Genomic DNA, 12,178 nt, shown 5'->3' on the forward strand with positions numbered 1-12,178 from the left:
TGGAAGCTGTGTTCCCGCTATGTCCCACATCAAGGGGGTTCCCTGGGCCCTGTGGGAGTGGCCTTTGCACCCTGCTGCCTGTGGGGAAGGGGCCGGGGTTTTGGGAACAGCGCGGGGGCCCCCAGCCAATCCATACCAAGGCCATACTGTTTAATGTATTATTTATTGACAAGGTGGAGGCTGGGGCAGTGGGGAAGGGGAGGCTGGGGAGGGAAAGAGGCTGGTCGGGCTCTGCCGACAGCACTGTAACCGTGCTTTGAGTCCGTTGCTCTTCCCTTGCCTGGTCATGGGAGTTAGGTGGGGGTGCCTGGCCCCAGCAGGCTGTACCCCACCATCAGCCCTCATCCCCTGAGCAGGTACTGCTCTTCCAATGTGCCCCCAGGTCGGCCTCTCCATGGGGTGGGCTGAGAACAGCTGAAACTTGTTGCCCAGATGGGAGGGATGGCCTGGCCCATGGTGCCTCCTCGATGGTGAAGCGCAGCCAGCAGCCCCCAGCGCCGGGAGAGGAAGGACAGTGTGTCTTCTGCCATGGCCAGCCATCGTGGTTTATGTAGGGCCTACGATGCTTTGCTCCGGTGGGCCGCCCTCGTGGGAGGCCATCAGCGATGCTTGGGTGAGGGGGCAGCCCTGGTCCCGGTGGTGCTGGCCGTCAGACGGTGACCTCGGTCTTGCTGTTGGTGGCGAGGTGCCGGGGGGCCTGGCCGTACAGCGGGGTGGCGGGGCCGAAGGCCTCGGGCAGCCCCTCAGGGCGTAGGGAGGCCAGGCAGGGCCGGCGGGGGCCGCGGGGGGGGGCCCCCTCCCAGACCCCCGGGAAGGCCAGGCCCCCCGGCAGTTTGGGGCCCTTGGCTTTGGGCGGGGGGCAGCCCTCGGGTAGCGCCAGGGTCTCGGTGGGCGGGAAAGGCAGGGTGCTGGCGGGGGACGCCTCCGGCCCCCCGAACCGCCTGTAGAAGTCCTCAGGGGCGCTCTCTGCGGGGACAGGGGTGCAGCGTCACCCCCACAGGGACACCCCTCTCCACCAGCGTTGGGGGAACTGGGCCGGGGGGAGCAGTGGCTGAGAGGGAAAGGGGGGCTGTGGGAGGGATCCTGGGTGCTGGTTGGCTGGGGAGTGGGGGAATCTTGGCCATGGATTGGCTGGGGAGTGCTATAGGGTTTGGGGAGATCCTGGGCACCAGTTGGCTGGCAGTGCAGCACGTCTGTGGGGGATCCTGAGCTCTGATTGGGTGGCAGTGCTGCAAAGCTGTGTGGGATCCTGGATGCTGATTGGCTGGGGAGTGCGGTGGGTCCATGTGGAATCCTGGGTGCTGATTGGCTGGGGAGTGTGGTGGATCCATGTGGGATCCTGGGTGCTGATTGGGCGGGCAGTGCAGCAGGGCAGTAGGGGAGCTGCAGGGCCTCTGCCGTGAGCAGCTGCCCTGGGGGACTGGGGTGCTCATCCTGCCCATGCCCCTCTGCCAGCCCCCCACCCCTCTCCACCCACCTGCAGGATCCACGGGGCGCATCCCTGCCCGGCGCACCATCCCGGCCGGCACGGCAGCAGCACTCACCTCCAGCCTTGAGGGTGGCGTAGGCAGCGTAGGTGGGGGCCGGCAGGCCCAGGCTGCTGGCCAGTGGCAAGCGCTTGCTGTGGCTGTGGGGTCGCCCCAGCGAGGGGGCAATGGCCACCGCGTTGTTCAAGGGCGGCTTGTCTGGGGGAGCAGAGGCAAGCAGGTGGGAGGCTCAGCCATGGGCAGCGTCCTCCTGCTGCTTTTATTCACTCAAGAGAGCTTTTTTTTCCCCACCGTGCTGGTGCCTTACCTGTACCATTCCTGGGGGGCCCTCGGGCCACCCCTTCATCCAGGGGGACCTGCACGCCCCCCATGAGGCTGTCCACATGCTCGGAAGGGCCATGGCCCGGCTGCTTCAGCAGGTCTGTCAGCGTCCTAGGGAGGAGGTGAATGACTGTTAGGGCAATACCCCACTCCCCTGGCCCCACCAATGCATCCCAACCCTGAAGCCCCCTCTTTGTAGGAAGAACCGGGCAGCCTGGGGCTAGGAAATGGCCACTGGGAGCAAGTAGCACACTGAGGCTCCCAACCCAGCTTTTGCATGCGGGCTGGTGAGCCCCGCCTCCCCCCCCCCCCCCCCCCCCCATAAATTTGGGTCTGGTTGGGGCTGAGCTCTCCCAGAACTGAGAGTGTCAGCAGGTGAGAACAGTGAGAGAGACAGGTAACTTGGAATGGGCTGCAAGGGTATGAGGAACTGAGCTGGAGGAACCAGAACTGACAGCAGCTGGAGCAACACCTTGGGGATGAGCAAGAGCCTGGTAGAGGTGGGGGAGAGGGGTCCTTTCAGAGCAGAGAAGACCCCGAGGAAGGAATTAGAGAGGCTGCTTGTACCTCTTCTGGGAGGAGGATGAAGTAGCGGTGGACCCCGGTGCATGCACTGTCCCTGCGTAACGCCCTCCTTATAAGTAACAGCATTAAACATTAAACACCATTACATAAGATAGAGCCCTATTTTGTTTAACATTCATGGACAGAGATGCTGCAGTCCCACTGTGGCACACCGGTGGTGCCAGAGCGGGGCACACTGGCAGTGCCAGTGTGAGACACATCAGCGATGCCAGAGCAGGGCATGCCCAAGCGGTGTTGTGGCCTTCAGCAGCAAGTCCCGGGGCAGGACAGGATGCTCGCTGCTAGTGTGGGGCTTTGTGGTGAGAAGACCTGCCATTCCCCCTGCAGAGGCCAGCCCTGCATGACCACAAGGGCACAGGGGTGTCCACCCAGGGCTTTTTTTTTTTGGCTCCCTGATCCCCACCTCACTGTCAGCACTCCTTGCACCTCGAAGGCTCCGGCTAGCTCATAGATGCACACCAGGAGCTGCGGCAGGAGCTCATGGTTAGCAAGTGGCTGGACAATAAAAAAGCAGATTAAACTCAAATAAATACAGATTGGAGAGGAAGAGGGGAATAATCCTGATTTGATGGTTGTGTCAACTCATGGCTCTGGAGTGCTCAAAAGCCCAGCAAACCTGGCAGGGGGAATTGCCAGGGAAGGCAGCGAGAACAACAGGGAAAGCAAAGCACCTCGGGGTGCGGATGCTCTGGGGGCGCTGAGGCCTGTTCCTGGGACATTTTCCATCCCAGTTTGGATCCAATCAACATCACAGGGCAATGGCAAGAGCAAAGGTCCAAGGGAGTATTGGTCACTTGCCCTTTGGGTTAATTTCACATCATTCTTGGGAGCTTTGGGTAACACCCCCCCCGGGAACACTTGATCTCCAAATGGGCCAACAGGACATTCATGGAGTTGAACAAATTGAAATGAGGGAGAAACACCCCCTGGCACCAGTATATACTGGGGGATGACCAGCTGGAAGGCAGCTTGGCAGAAAAGGGCCTGAGGATCCTGGTGGACACCAAGCTGACCATGAGCCAGCAACGTGTCCTGAGGAGAAGGTGGCAAGTGGTCTCCTAGGCTGCATTAAGCAAAGCATTGACAGCAAGTACAAGGGAGGTGATCTTTCCTCTCTGCTCAGCACTGGTGAGGCCGCACATGTAGCCCTGGCTCCAGCTCTAGGCTCCCCGGTACAGCAGAGATATGGACATACTGGACAGAGTTCAGCAAACAGTCACAAAGATCATTAAGGGACTGGAGCATGTCTCCTATGAGGAAAGGCTGGGAGAGCTGGGACTGTTCAGCCTGGAGAAGAAAAGGCTCAGGGGGATCTTATCAATGTATGTGACTATCTGAAGGGCGGGTGCAACAAGGACAGTGCCAGGCTGAGAAGACGTGATGGGAACAAACCAACAAACCTAACCACAGGAAACTGTTTAAACAAAAGAAACAACCTTTTTTTCCTGCCAGGCTGGGCAAAAGCTGGATCAGGCTGCCCAGGGAGGATGGAGCATCTCCATCCTGCAGCTATTCAAACCTCGCATCTCCCCAGGAGCCCTCCTGCAGCTGGCTGCCCCCAGCTCTGGACCCAGCCAGGCTCCTTTGGCCACAGGTTCTGCACCCAGAGAAGCTTTGAGCCCAAGTCTGGGTGGGTGGTGGGCTGCGCCCAGGCAGGATGCAGGACAGGGTGGGGGAGGTGGGGGGGCAGGTCCCCTGAGGCCATGGGTGCAGGCTGTCAACCCGGGGAGCTGCTGCCCCATCAGCTCTCACCTTCCTCGGGGTGCACGGCTCTCCAGCCCCCTCCCCACTGGCTGCTGCCTGCTCTTGCCTGTCCCTGGTGCCCAGCGCTCAAACAGGCTTGTTTCACCAGGAAGTTCAATGTGATTTGACCTATTTTTTAATTTTTTTTTTTCCTCAGGTCTATTTATGAAACTTGAGCAATACTTTATCTGTGACTTCCTCTCCAGCTAAATCCATCAGTGCTTTTTCTCATAATCCTGCCCTCCATGCCAGCTGCCTGGGGTCTACGGATGGTAACAATTAACAATAACGGCATGAGCAGCTCTTAATGAGCTATTTTGCTAAGGTGAGAAGCATGCACAAGCTCTCAGCATCAGCAACACCTGGACTCACCCCCTGCCTTGCACCACAAGCCATGCTGCTGGCCAGGGCTGCCAGCGGGGCCCCCTGGGGCTGCACCCCCCTCCCTGTTTCCATCCCCAGGCAGTGTGGTGCAGGGGACGTGGAACTGGAGTGTGACACCGCGATGAGTTGTACATGGTTTTGGGTGTTTTATGAGACCCAACCTGGTCCCACGGCTGGGGGACTTGGGGAAGGCCAGGCCACATCTCCCTAGGTCACGCAATGGTCTGTGGCACCAAGACGGTTCTAAGGTGCCGATGGAGGTGGGGAACACAGAGCAGATGTGGCTTTAAACCTGCACTGCTTGTCTGCAGCAAAACACTAGCGAGTGACACCGCTGAGGCCTCCATTCACCACCGTGGCCACGGAGGCTGAGCGCATGAGGCCGTGTGTGAAGGTCGCTTGCCACCAGCTTGCCTGAGCACAGCCTTGCCTGCGCGGCGGTGCAGCCACCTCTGCGGCAAGCCTGCTTGTGTCAATGGGTGCAACCAAGGTCCCCAAATCAGCCTGGCACAAGCAAAGAGGCAGATCTAGGAGCAATGATGACAGAGGCCGATACAGCTCCACGGCAGGAGCTGGCATGCAGTGCTCGGTGCTCCCAAGCCACCCCCAGGGGAGCTGCCAGTGCATGAAATGGAGGTGCCTGTGTGGGAGCGGGACCCAGGGCCTGACAGAGCACCCTAGCCCAGGGGCTGACCCGCTTTTGGGATGCCCAAGCCCACACCCGGCAAGCCTAACAGGAGAGTGGCTGCAAGTCCTGGGCAAGGGGACAGGGAGAGATGGGAGGAGACAGGAGCGCAGCGTCCAGAGGAGAGGAGAGATGATGGAGTGACGGGTGAAGTGTCATTGCCCCAAGCTGGAGTGAACCCTTGGAGGGCACGCAGAAGGTGGCAGCTGCTGGCCAAGTGGGGCAGTGAGGTTTGGAGGTGCAGATGTGGAGGAGACACACTGCACACCGTGGCTGTGGGTGGCCTGGTACCCTGGCCAGCCGCACCGCTTTCGCACTCAGTGAGAGTGCGTCACCTTCACCTCCCGAGGGGGACATTTCCCATGGCTTACAGTGTGTCTGCTCAGGGCAAGGGGGGCCCATCTGTGCAACTGAGCAGCACGGGCACCGTGGGACACCTGCCTGTCGGGGCTGGGACACTCAGGGATGCTCAGAAACTTGGGGGTAGCAAGGCACCCTTGCAAAACGGAGCTTGGGCAAAGCATTGGATGGTGGGAGTGAGCCTGCCTGGCTGGACATCGCATCCAGTCCAGGGACAGAGGTCCGGGTCTCTCTCCCTGCTTGAGCTGGGTCCCCTCGCTTGTCCCCTGGAGAGCCGGAGCAGCATGTTGTGACTTGCTGTGCTGCCTGCAAACACATTTTCTAGGTCTTGGCCACCACCAGCTGCTGTGGGCATTGACCACAGGTATGGCTGTGGACTCGAGCGTTGTCCGAGAGACACCTGGCATGGTTGGATGCCCAGTGGGGCCGGGTTTTGGGACCTCAAATAACACAGTGAAAAGCCAGCATCAGGGGCTCGGCTGCTGTGGCTGCCAGGGCACCTGCTCCCACTGGCTGTTTTGCCCCTCTCCAGCATCCCCACTGCCCCCCAGGAGGCTGCTCCTCACCCAACTCTTCCCATAGGAATGTTCAGCCCAGCCATAACGTGTAACACCCCCGCTAGGAGGTTTCAGGGGGAGGTCCAGGGTGCATGCCTGCTCTCTTGCGATGGGCACAGCCAGATTCAGATTCCGGCAGCCCCCAAGGACCCAATGTCCCTGGAGATCCGGGGCCTGAAGAAAAACACAGGCAGGTGTTCCTGACTCAATGCGGGGTTTGGCCAGGCTGAGCTAGTGGTGGGGACGGGTGCCAAGCGTGAGCTGAGCAGGAAGGAGAGGGGTTTGCGGGAGCTGCCATAAGGCCCTGCTAGAGGAAAGCGGATGGGGAGGGGAGGACACACCAGATACCTGCAGCCACTTGAGCACCCACTCCCCTAGGTGGACCAGCAGCCAAAGCTGGGTGTTGGAGGTGGCTGAGGCATGGGGATCTCAGGACAAGCTGGAGGAGGGCTCTGGTGTCTCCATTCGGAAGGAGCTAGTGGGGTTTCTGCACCTGGTCACTCTTCCTGGGCTCAGACCGGGACCGTGACCATGACGAATGACGTCTGGAGGTGCAGAAGTGGTTGACCTTCCCCCATCGAGTGGGAAACCTGCAAGCAGCAGTGGCAGGAGCTGTCCCAGGGCAGGAGGCAGGGCTCCCCAGGAGTGGAAAAATCCCGGCAGGAGAGAAGGATGGGAATGGAAACCAAGCCGGCCGTGCAACAGGGAGCTGGCCCGAGGCCATGATGCGGTGCCCGAGGAACAAATGAGAAGCTCCTACCTGAGGCGCCGGGAGGGAGGCGAGGTGGCACTGCCCATGCCTCGGTACAGGGGTGAGGCAGCTAGAAATAGCCCCGCTCTCTTGGAGGCACCAAGACACCATTGCCTGGGACGACTGGGCTCACAGCAGGATAGAGGTGGCAGCGTCCCTTTTTGGATGCCTGTCCCATGTACCCAGCCCCAGGCACTGTCTTCATCAGCCCAGCACCTGGGAGGCTGTGCCAGCCTGGTACCTGGGGAGCTGTACCTAATGCACCGCTCCCGCCCTGCCGTGGCTTGCCTGTCACCATCCCCATGGAAGTGGAGCCGCTCGTGGCTTATGCAGAAGGACAAGGGGCATGAGGCGCCCTTCTGATTTTGTCCCACAAAGGTGGGTGAGGAAAACTCGCCTTTTCCTAGTCCGTATGCCAGTGCCCAAAAGATCTGCAGCTTTGGGGAGAAAAGGGACCGATATTCTCAAACTCATCGGGAAAGTTCAGACTTGCACGAGCGAGAGGGAGGGGGCACATGGGGAAACACATGGCTGAGGCAGCACAGAATTGAGGCTACCCGCAGAAAACACCCCCCGCTGAGTGGCAGCAGTAGCAGTCCGGCTGGTGGCTGGTGATGGCAAAAGGCAAGACTTGCCTCCAGGGGATGAGGAACCAGGTCTGGGCGTCCCTCCCCAAGTGCAGTATCTCCTTCCCAGGAGGTGCCGGGGGGAGACCAAAAAAAGATTCGGCGGCAGGCGAGTGGAAGGGGAATTGGGAGGCTGGCAGAGGCCGTATTGATCCTGTCAAGGTGCCAGCACTTCCTCAGGCGATGCGGGGGGGGAAGCGCAGGCTCACAGAGGCACCCAGCCAGGCTCCCTGCCAAAGGGGGGGGGGGCTTAGCATGGATCCCCCCCCCAAACATCCTCACGTGGCTCAGGAGGGCCCTGCAACCCCCATCCATGCCTGAATACGATCCTCCTCCAAGTAGAGGGGAGGTGGGGTGGTGTCAGCCTTTACTCCTCCAGGTGGGTGCAAGGAGAGGTGTGGGTCTGGGGATGGGGTGCAGCAGGTTCAGAGTTGGGGTGCAGCATCCAGTGGCTGCCCAAACCCCAGGCAGGCAGGAGGAGGCGGGTGCCCCAGGGGAAGGAGAGAGGGTGTCTGTGCTGGGGGTTGCAATCAGGGTGGCTCCCTAATCGTCCCGGTGAAATAATTTCCTTCATCCCTGCTTTTTTTTTTTTAAAAAAAGCTAAAATCCCTGAACAAAATGGCATAAAATGGGTTTATTGCCAGACTTGATGTCCTCGCTGGGGTGACGTGAAGTAGAGCGTGCATCCCACTGCTTGGTGAGGTGCTGGATTCAGTTCAGCCCCTGGCCACTCTGCCCCTGCAGCCCTCGCTGGGTCCTCTCTCCATCCCTCCACCTTCGATTTGCGGCACCCATGGCACGACTGCCTTGGTGAACCTGTCCCGGCTCCGCTCCTGTGTATGTGCGTATGCACATGCATGTGCACACGTGTGCATCGCGTGTGCGCCGGGGGGAGGCTGAGAAGGGCCAGCTCTGAGTCAGAGCTGCAGGGGCAGAGCTGCGCCAGAGAAGCTGGAGCTGCCGGCAGCCTCTCTGAAGTGTTAAACTCATTGAATGTGATCGGTAAAAAAAAAAAAAAATTAAAAAAAAAGGAGGGAGAAGAATAACCTACCTAAGCGGAGGAGCTGTACAACATGACACCAAGGGGAAAGCGAGACAGCGGAGCCATGGCTGGGGCTGGGGCCACCAGCCCTGCCCTCCCTTGCCTGGCCTTGCCTGCACGTCCTGCCTTGCCCTGACACGCCCTGACACACCCTGCCTGGCCCTGCTCCTCCCCACCCCAGGCCAGGGGGGGTCACCTGCCCCTCCTGCCTGTCCCCATGTGCCCCAGCGTCGGGCATACGAACCCCACTGCCCTCAGGGAAGCTGGTGGTGCAACCTGTGGGGCTGGAGGCTGGGCGGCTTGTGGCACCTCAGTGCTGGGAGCAGGGGGGAGGCGGTGAGGCAAGGGTTGGGGAGGGTGAGCCAAAACAGGCGAGAAGCGTGTATATGGAGCCAGGACTGGTGCAGGAGGGAAAGGGGAAGATGCACTGGTGCCCATGGGAGCCAGGTGGGAGTGGGGGGAGGCACAGGGGGTTCCCAATGCCAAAGTACGCCTGACACCCCGACCTTCCCCCCGCCAGCCCCACACTCAGCCCCAGGAGCGGGCTGAAAAGCCAGCGTGTGGAGCTGCAGGGCATAGCGGCTGGGGTGAGGCTGCCCAACTTTCCACTGGAGGCTGAGCCCCAGGGGGTGTCCAGCCCGGGCCCCCCCTGCAAAGGTGATGTCCCAGTGTGGTGCACAGAGGCAGGGATGCGTGCACGCCCATGCACACACACTCACACACAAACACACACACGCATGTGTGCACACACACACCGAGGAGGCGCAGCAGCCACGGCGGAGCTGTCTTTGCCGTCTCCTTTCCCTCCACACTGCCAGCGAAGCTGAGCCCAAGGGGACTGCGGTCCCAAGTCCCCCGCCACACAGCCAGACCCAGTCTTGCCTCCCCCGCACAATGGGAACCACAGCTTTGTTCTGGGGAGGCGGGAGGCCACGTTCTATATCTCACATGTCGCCCGCCCCACTGGTTGGTGGGGATGGCTTTCCTGAGCTGGGGACAGGCCTCCTCAAGGGATGGAGCAGGTAATTTTGAGAGGGGACAGGTATATGATCATCCCTTCTCATGGAGGCTGTCCTGGCTGGGAGCTTTTCCTGCCAGGACAGGTTAGGGGGCTGCAGTCAAGCCAAGCTCTCTGTGTTTCAGCATGCTGGGATGGTGATTTTTGGTTTCACCTCACCCTCTTGGCAGCCCTGGGGCGAAGCTGGGGCTAAACCTACACAAGGGGCTGGGGATGTGGGCTGCCACCCATGGGGGGATTGAGCAGTGTGGGTGGGGGGGGCCGGACCCCTTTACCTGGAGACGGTCATCTCCGTCTGGGGACCCTGTGCCTTCTCCAGGCCCAGCTTGGTAAAGATGCCCACCAGCACCATGATGGCCACCACGCCGCAGATGATGTAGACGATCATGTTGGTCTTGTCACGAGTGGGGTCCTCGGGGGTCTCATCCACCCGGGCGGGCGGCTGGCCCGTGTTGACCCAATTGGGGGTGTCGTAGTTAGAGCAGCCGCTCTGGTCCAGCCGCCCAGGCTTGAACTGGCAGCAGAAGCGGTACCCGCAGGTCCCACAGCAGTACTGGTAGATGCCGGCGTTGCAGTTAAACGGCGGGTCCCACTGCCCCATCACGTCGTAGTAACCGCGGCAGCGGTCCCCCCCCGGTGGTGCCGCCCCGGTGGGCGCGGGGGCCGTCGTCTCCGCCGCCGGTGCCTGGCTGCTGTTCCCACTCTCGCCGGGCCCCCCGGTGCTGGGCTCGCCGCTCCACACCCGGCCCGGCTCCAGCAGCACCAGGCAGCAGATACCCACGACGTAGCTCGGCTCCATCCGCCCGCGGCTCCGCGGGGCCATCCGGGCGAGGGGGCGAGTTAGAGCCGCTCGCCCGGGACCGGCCGCATGGCCGCCGAAGAGCCCCCGTGGAGGAAAAAACGGGCTGGAGAGGGGGGGTGGGTGATGAGGGGGAAGCCAAAAAAAAAAGGGGGGGGGGCGGAAAAAATAAGTGGGGGGGGAAAATGTGCGAGGGGACGTACCCCCTGCCCGCCTCTCCCCAGATCGGCCGACGGGCAGAAATTCAGAGCAGGAGGCGAGGCGGGCGGCGGGGGAGAGCCGCCGCCTCCCGCCGGCCGGGGAGGGGACGCGGCGGCGGGCGGCGGGAGCGGGCGGGCGGGCCGGGGGCCGGCGGCCGCCCCATCCCCGCGCCTCTGCCCGCGCCTCCCCGCACCGCGCTCCGCGGAGGAGAGAGGGCAGGGAAGAAACGGGAAAAGCAGCGAAAGCCCTTCGCACCAGGGCGGGAGGAGAAGGAGGAGGAGGAGGAGGAGGAGGAGGAGGAGGAGGAGGAGGAGGAGAAGGAGAAGGGCGGGGGGAGGGAGCCGGCGCGGCCGGCGAGGCGCGGGGGGCTCGGCTCCCCCGCCGCCTGACAGCCTCCCGAGGAAACCGGAGAAGGTCCTTCACCGAGTCCTCTGCCAGGCTCCCCGCCGCCACCGGGCGGCAGGACGCCCGCCCTCCCCGTCGGGCACCTGCCCCAAGCTGCCCGCCTGCCCCCTAAGCAACCCCCCCCCCCACCCCCGCTGCGAGACCCCCACCCTCCCGGGACGGCAAGCTGGCACTTTGGGGGGGTGCGCTGGGGGAGGACAGCCACCAGGGCTGTGGGGGAGGCTCTCCTGCAGCCCCACAGTTGGGGGCCGTGGGGGGAAGGGGGGAGAGCAGCAGTCGAGCCCCGTGGGAGCAGCAGGGCATCCCCCCCCAAGGGGAGCTGTGCCCAGGGAGGGCTGCAGGATGGGCGAAGTAAGGGGCCACTGGGGCACCTCCAGAAGTGTGTCTTCCCCAGAGCCATGATGATTTTTAGCAAGCTGCTGGCCGGCTGCTTGTTTGGGCTTCGAGGTCTGGACTGCTCTGGGTGATGTGCACCCACTGCTCTACGCTCTGGCTGGTGTCACCCATAAAGATGGTATTAATCTTCACTGCCAGGTCCTCTCTGCAGAAGGGCGGGATTTACTTTTCCTACTCTGGGGCTGTTGCAGCAAGAGCAGAGTAGGGGAAACTGAGGCACCATTGACCCCCTCTCCCAGCACTGACGTGTTCTGCAGCCCAGGACAGAAGTGGCCGGGGGGGCGAGGGCCAGCGACACATGGGAGCTGTGGCTACAGCCTTGTCCTCTCCGGACAGTCCTGCATCCTGTCCCAGTGAAGGGCAGCAAATCTAGCATCACCACTCTCCTTGGGCAAATCATTCCCTCCATGCTCTGGGAGAGAGAGGGTGGATACTGCCTCATCCTGCCTTGCCCTGTCAGTACCCTAACCTGGGGCACAGGGCTGCCCCTGGGCTGTACAGCACTGACATGGGAGACCCTAGTCCCCAGGCAAGCAATAATGCAAAAAGACATTGTAATGATGGAGGTGGGATTAAACAGGTTGGGGAGGTTCAGCTCCCTCTGACAGGTGCCTCCTTTGGGCCAATGCTGAAGCCCCGTGGACCAGCCTGTCCCCAGGACCCATTCCTTCCCTGTCTCACCATGACTGGCAGGCTGAGGGTCTCACACCAACATGGAGCTCCCGCAGAGACAACTGCCCTGTCTGGAGGCTCAGACAGCCTCCTGGGGGCACATGGGGACAGAGCTGGCCATCGTGAGCTGCTCGGGTGGGAGAGTG

General features: G+C 61.9%; 1 protein-coding gene across 1 annotated transcript; it reads right to left on the reverse strand.

The window, feature by feature from the left end:
* Nucleotides 1–649: 649 nt before the first annotated feature.
* Nucleotides 650–10,382, reverse strand: SHISA8 (shisa family member 8). Its single transcript, XM_086469648.1, has 4 exons — nt 9,835–10,382; nt 1,795–1,919; nt 1,545–1,685; nt 650–966 (listed from the first exon to the last, which is right to left on the reverse strand). The coding sequence occupies exons 1-4, from the start codon at nt 10,380–10,382 to the stop codon at nt 650–652; spliced, it is 1,131 nt and encodes a 376-aa protein (XP_086325774.1).
* Nucleotides 10,383–12,178: the final 1,796 nt, after the last annotated feature.

This window comes from Leptosomus discolor, chromosome 1, assembly GCF_034619465.1.
Source record: "Leptosomus discolor isolate bLepDis1 chromosome 1, bLepDis1.hap2, whole genome shotgun sequence".
Lineage (NCBI taxonomy): Eukaryota > Metazoa > Chordata > Aves > Leptosomiformes > Leptosomidae > Leptosomus > Leptosomus discolor.